Genomic DNA, 6,000 nt, shown 5'->3' with positions numbered 1-6,000 from the left:
ATCATGGCTTGAAGGAAAAACAATAAACAAACAAACAAGATGAAGACTTGGTGACTTTGACTATGTGGGGCTGGGTCATCCCCTGCTCCAGGAAGGATCCTACAGTCTCTCTGCTGCCTTTATTGCTCTTGGGACAGTAGGCATGAACATATTTTTAAAAAATTACCCCTTTCCCAAAACTATGCAGAGAACTGGCTGCCTAGGAGGAAAAGGCGTCGGTAAAGGATAGACAGTGCACACGCACATGCACGCTGCCATGCACCTATGAACAGGTAGCAGCTGTGTCATACTGACTTGACCTCTCCCCTCTCCATCTTCCAGAGCTTACTGTATCTGCTTTACTTCAACTCTCTCATCTCTACAGGTCTTGTCCCAGCCAGCCCTGGTCACTTGTGGAAATCATTTAAGTAAGAATAAAAAACTTTCAGAAGTTTTTTTCTGACTGGTCCCTGGCTTTCTACTCGGAAGCCTATGCTGGGGCGCTGACACCACCGACAGTTGCTGCCAGAGCTGTTTCTGTGTGTGGGTGGCAAGGCGTTTGGAAGCCCTACTGTTTTCTTGGGGTAGAGAAGTCTTTCTGCAGGCAGCCACAGGGGAATAGTAGAGAAGCAGCCATCAGAGCTAAGGCAGTCTTAACATGAAATCAGATCTGCCATGACAGGCCTCAGGAGATGATTTTGTTACAGCTCCTTCAGACTGCCCATCCAATTGACTGAAGCCAGAAGACTTGTGAAGACTCTACTTATCCACACGGAGTTTCCAGTATCCTCCGAGGACCAGCCTGGGTCTCTCAGAGGTGGGAGGCTGCCTGTGTACATAGCAACCTGCTTTCTAACCAGTCTCAACTATTCCCTCCTCAAGTGAGGCAAACAAAGCTTAAGGATCCATTCTGTGCAGCAGATAATCCAAGGATTTGGAAGACTTGGCTCTGGAATGTGAACCAGAGCCTGCAGGCCAACTTCCCTTGCTAATCACGCTGGGTGCAGAGCAGTGTCTGAAACTAGTTAGCCAGCCCCTCTGAGCAGCCAGCGCTCAGAGGGTTTCAGATTGGCTGTGGTGCCAAGAGAGGCTGGGGACAGTTCATTCTGCACTCTCTCAGACTCTGTGGGTACTCTTACTGAGAGAAAGGACTCAAGTGTGGGTACACAGGATGCTTTGAAAATTTAATAAATAATGACTTTAAAATTGTATAAACGATAAATTATCATGCAGTCCTTATAATTTAAAATAATTTACAGGCTGAGGTAGGGAGGGGCCCAGGAGAGTGTGGAGGGGGCAGGTGGGGAAGGGGGCTGCAGGCAAGTCAGCCTCTTCTTGCAGTCTTCCTGCTGAGCACACACACACAGGCCGTGTCTATCCGGATGAACCTCCAGGCAGCCTGCTTGTCATCTGTTGTCAACGCCTTGACAAAGGTGTGCGTGGTGGTGCAGTATGAGTTCCAGTGCTTGGAGTCAATGCCCCGGCATCCACTCTCAACAGGATTGGGGGCTCGGCACTTGGTCTCAAAAAAATACTGTTTGAATACACTGTTGTTAATGTTCACCTCGCCCAGCACTGTCACCTCCTTGCCCTTGATGTCCGTGGCTGTGGTCTTATCCCCAACCCACACACTGACACTGTCACACACCGAGAACTCCCCCATGTGGAACACTGGGTGGGTAGATGAGCGCTTGCTCCTGTGAGTCCTGTTGAAGGGGATTGAACCATGGGCCTGGAAGTCTAGATCCAGAGTGTCCGAAGAGGTGGGTGGGGGCTGGGTGCTGAACAGCACACGGGGTGAGCGGAGTCTCCGTTTCTTAAACAGTCTAGGGTCCACAGTAATGTTTCGGGTCTGCCCTGTCACGCGGGCAGCTATTGGTGCAGCAGGGGCACTGCGGGCTCTGCGGAGGGCTGTGTCAAGGGAATGCTGAAGTTTAGTCCAGTGGGCTTCGGGGACAGAGTCTCCTTCTGGGACATTGCTATCTGTGTACGGTTCTGCCTGTACGCCGATCAAAAACGCTGTGATCAGAGTGTAGAACAACATGGACATTACGCTATGCACCTGGAATGACAAAGACAGAGAGGTTACCTAAATTACACTGGGGAGCGGTGGTAAGCATTATCCGGACGGTGTCGGGCTCCCTCACAGGATTCTCCCAAGAGGATGACACGAGGCTTCATTGGTTGGCTATGGGTAGAGAGCCCGGATTCATCACCCAAAGTAGAACACTCGTGAGAGGAGAAGGGGTGCCAGCAGCGATCACACTGGGATCACTGGCATTAACCGGAGCAAGCTGTGTGCTTGTTCTGTTCTGGGAAGCAACAGGGCCCTTGAATTCCTGCCTAGAAACTTGGGGTCTCACTCACAGAATCCTTTGGGCTTTTTGACTGCCAGCTTGAAGGACTGGATGGTAGTGGTGCCTGCACCCTGAATGTGATTCCCTTGGGAAGGTTCTGGAAGGCACTGCAGGGAGCATGGTCTGAAGCCCCAGCAACTGAATTCTTTCCCCCTTCACTCAGTAGCTCTGAGCCTGGAGACTAGGCGTTTTTTTGAAATAAGTCCACAAAGCACCACAGGTAACTGAAGATTCGGGCGGGAGGTGGGGGTGGGGATCATTCTAGTTAGGAACCGCCATCTTTCTTTCACGTGTAGGGAGGCCAGTCCACAAGAACCAACTTATAGGCAGAAGCTAGGCCAGAATCCAAAACACCTCTTACCAAGCCAACCTGTGCTTCTTCCCTCCTGTCCCTCTCCCTCTTTCATCTTTGAAAAGGTACTACTTTCTTTTGATTGTTTGGAGGTGAGTATAGAGCAAATATCTGTCTCTACCAAGCTCACCTTGAGTGACACTAGAGTCAGCTCTGTTCTGGGGACCATTGTCTTGCCCATACCCAGCACTAGTTCACACCTGCAGATTCAGATCAGAGGCCACCTCCTTTGCGAAGCTTCTGCAGATCATGGCTGGCTCCGAGGAATCTCCTACAGAGTGTTTTATAAGCCCCCAATTCTATCTTTTCTCTCACCTTCCTGTGCTGATGATCACACTGCCTCCTCCCCTAGTTTTTCAGCCGATTTTGCATATTTCCTGCTCCTCGAAGCTTTCTCTGATAACTCTAACATAAGTGTTCCATCTGTCTGCCTGTCTCTGTCTATGTGTGTGTGCATGCGTCCAAATGCATTCATGTGTATTCCTTCCTGCTGAATCTATCTATCATCTATCTATCTATCTATCTATCTATCTATCTATCTATCTATCATTTATCTATCTATCAAAAAAGCCTTAGCATTGGATCTGAGAAACCTTTGGGTATCCAGCTCAGATATCTGTCAGCATTTGAAAGCCATTTAATCGGCCGCACCTTAGTTTCTTTGTGGGTGGTAAACACTGTTTTCCAGGCTGACTATTTGGATTAAGTGTGTTGATTCTGAGTTACTGCATCTGTATCAAGACAAGGACTCTGTTCTTTAAGTCTATTGCTGCTGTCCTCTGAGCACCCTCTGGGTTTTCACAGCATTTTGCTCTCCCTCTCTCAGACTTCTATAAAGCCTGCATTTTTGTCCACCCCCTGCATGTGTGGTCCTAGAGGGCACAGCCTTGTCTAATCCACCTGGGTGGCAGCTTCCTCCATCACTATGGGGACATCTATCTTGTGCACTTCTTTTGCCTGCTGATGTGGATATTCATTCTCACGTCTGTCTCCCTCCCAGATGGTGCTTTAGAGGCCACGTGACTTTCATTTCATTCAATCACTGCATGGCCATGTACAGTGTCTGGAATGTTGCAGCCCCTCAAGAAATAAATGGAGAATGAGGAAAAGATTGAATGGCGGAGTCAGAGAAGCCCACCCTTTGCTTTCTATTATAGTCATGCGTACTTTTGACTGTGCCCAAGGCTGCACAGTGCCTTCCCATCCGATTCAGCCAGTGAATCCCATGTAGTACTATTCTTCTTGGTGGGATCGAAGAAAAAAAAAAACCACATTCTTTTTTCTCTTCGAGGAATGTTTTTGTGGCTCTACTTCTCCAGCCACCCGTGCGGAGGAGGAGGCGGTCGGTATACCTGAGTTTTCGGTTCCCCCTCCCAGATCTGATGGCTAAAGGTCTTGCTGATAATTGTCTTGCCAACTCTTAGAGGATTGATCATCCTTTTGGCAGCTCATCCAGCCTTTTATGTCTGTTCCTTTTCTTGTTCCACGCCTTTCTTCTCGGTACACATTATCTTTCATCAGGTGAATTAAGGCAGAGGACACAGAACTGAAATCCATACTTTTATGCACAAATTGATAACACCTGTTAGAACTGGATCAGGAACTGAAGAAAAGTTGACCAGAGTTTAGAGTTTCAGTGGAAATAAAGCCTGCCTTGCATTTCTCATTGTCTCATCCTGGAGGCTCCGCTGGGGACGTCCATTCTCTTCTGAGCTGACTGCTGATTCCCATAGCTCCATCCCCGGTCCACATGCACCCTTGGAGCCCTCTCTGGACCTCCTGCTTCCTGAGGGCATCTCTCTGTGGCTATTGGCAGTCTTAGTGCAAGACATCACTGAACAAAATCTTCATGCTCAATTCCACCATCGTCCCATCTTTGTCTTCTGTATCAGTAGTAGCAGCTGAAGGTTGGACCACATGGTGCCTTCCCCAAACAGTTCCCTGGTCACTCTCTCTATTGCTCCTGTTTCTCATTCTCCTGAATGGCATCTTCACATTTTGCTTTCCCATTACTAGGACCATTATGTGTTCATTCACCAGCTGCAAATCTCAGCTCATCCTGGCCTCTGGCCCCTGCCCTTCTTCCAGACCTCTCTCCATTGTTGTCTTTTGAGTTCTACTGGAGTAGCATTCCTTGTAGCTGTGACTTCCTTTCCAGCTCACTTCTGTGTTTCGGGTTCAAATGGTGGGACTACATCCCTTCTGATGTTCTCGACCTTCCTCTCTCATATTCTAGTGCCTTCTCCTCTGACTTCTCTATTAAGCTGCTTAATGCATTGCTCTGACCTCAGGAACCCGAGAAAGAAGCCAGTGGTGAGCCCTTGTCTATGGGTGCAGAACAGATGGCTCAGCCTGGCAACTGCCTCACTACTTTACCTCACATTTCTTCATTCCACACACATGAGCTCTTGGCACAGTTCCTGCCCTATACTTAGCCACCCCTGCCCTTGCTGTGGGTTCTTTCCTCCTGGTAGGCTTCCCCTGCACTCTCTGTCCCCTGTCTGCTCTCTCTATCTACTGTCAGAACCCATCCTGTTGTCTCCCAACCTCTAACTTCAATGGCATCACTCCAATAATTTCTCACTCTAGGCCAGTGGTTCTCAATCTTTCTAATGCCACAAACCTTTAATACACTTCCTTATACTGTAATGACCCCCAATCATAAAGTTATTTTTATTGCTACTTCACAACTGTAATTTTGCTATTGTTATGAATCATAATGTAAATATCTGTGTTTTCCAATGGTCTTAGGTGACCACGGTGAAACGGTCATTTGACCCCTAAAGGGTAGCAACCCACAGGTTGAGAACCAGTGCTCTGGGCAGAAATATCCTCCCTGGTACACTTTCCTTATGGCAGGTGTGTTCTCTTATCCTCTGTGATGGAGGAAGAGAGCGCTACATAGGTGGAAAGCTGTCTGCTTCATTGTTGTCTCCTGTGATACCTCTCTGCCTCCAAAGAGCATTGCGTGTGGAGGCACCTCCTTCCTTCTGAGTGTCTTCACTGCTCCACCTGAGGGCTGATATTTACAGTGTCTACAGACTCTAACTTTCTTATTGCATGGAATTATAAAGTTTTCTACTCTATATACTGCATGTTTCCTCTACACAACAGACTCCACAATGATTTAAACTCTGGATGCTGTCTGTGGATTTTGCTGAGCACATGGTACCCATGACCATTCAGTGGCAATGGAGGCTTGCATTGTGGACAGATAGTTCATTAGGAGTTGAAAATAGCTCAAGCAGATCCCGTCAGTTTTTGATCAAAATGTAACTGGGTAGAATCATACTGATGTACTCATAATGGTGT

The 6,000-nt window shown here is 48.0% G+C and overlaps 1 protein-coding gene across 2 annotated transcripts in view; it reads right to left on the bottom strand.

Moving 5' to 3' along the window:
• Positions 1-1,142: 1,142 nt before the first annotated feature.
• Positions 1,143-6,000, bottom strand: part of Ngf (nerve growth factor) — a 52,142-nt gene continuing 47,284 nt past the window's right edge. For both annotated transcript variants that reach the window (XM_076933034.1, XM_076933035.1), the window contains exon 3: positions 1,143-2,041. In XM_076933034.1, the coding sequence (XP_076789149.1) occupies positions 1,304-2,029 (726 nt within the window). In that variant the 5' untranslated portion in view covers positions 2,030-2,041 and the 3' untranslated portion in view covers positions 1,143-1,303. The remainder of the gene's footprint in view (positions 2,042-6,000) is intronic.

Source organism: Arvicanthis niloticus, chromosome 4 (genome assembly GCF_011762505.2).
Source record: "Arvicanthis niloticus isolate mArvNil1 chromosome 4, mArvNil1.pat.X, whole genome shotgun sequence".
NCBI classification, from domain to species: Eukaryota; Metazoa; Chordata; class Mammalia; order Rodentia; family Muridae; genus Arvicanthis; species Arvicanthis niloticus.
The sequence above is the reverse complement of the archived record's forward strand: the minus strand, read 5'-3'. Positions and strand labels throughout refer to the sequence as shown.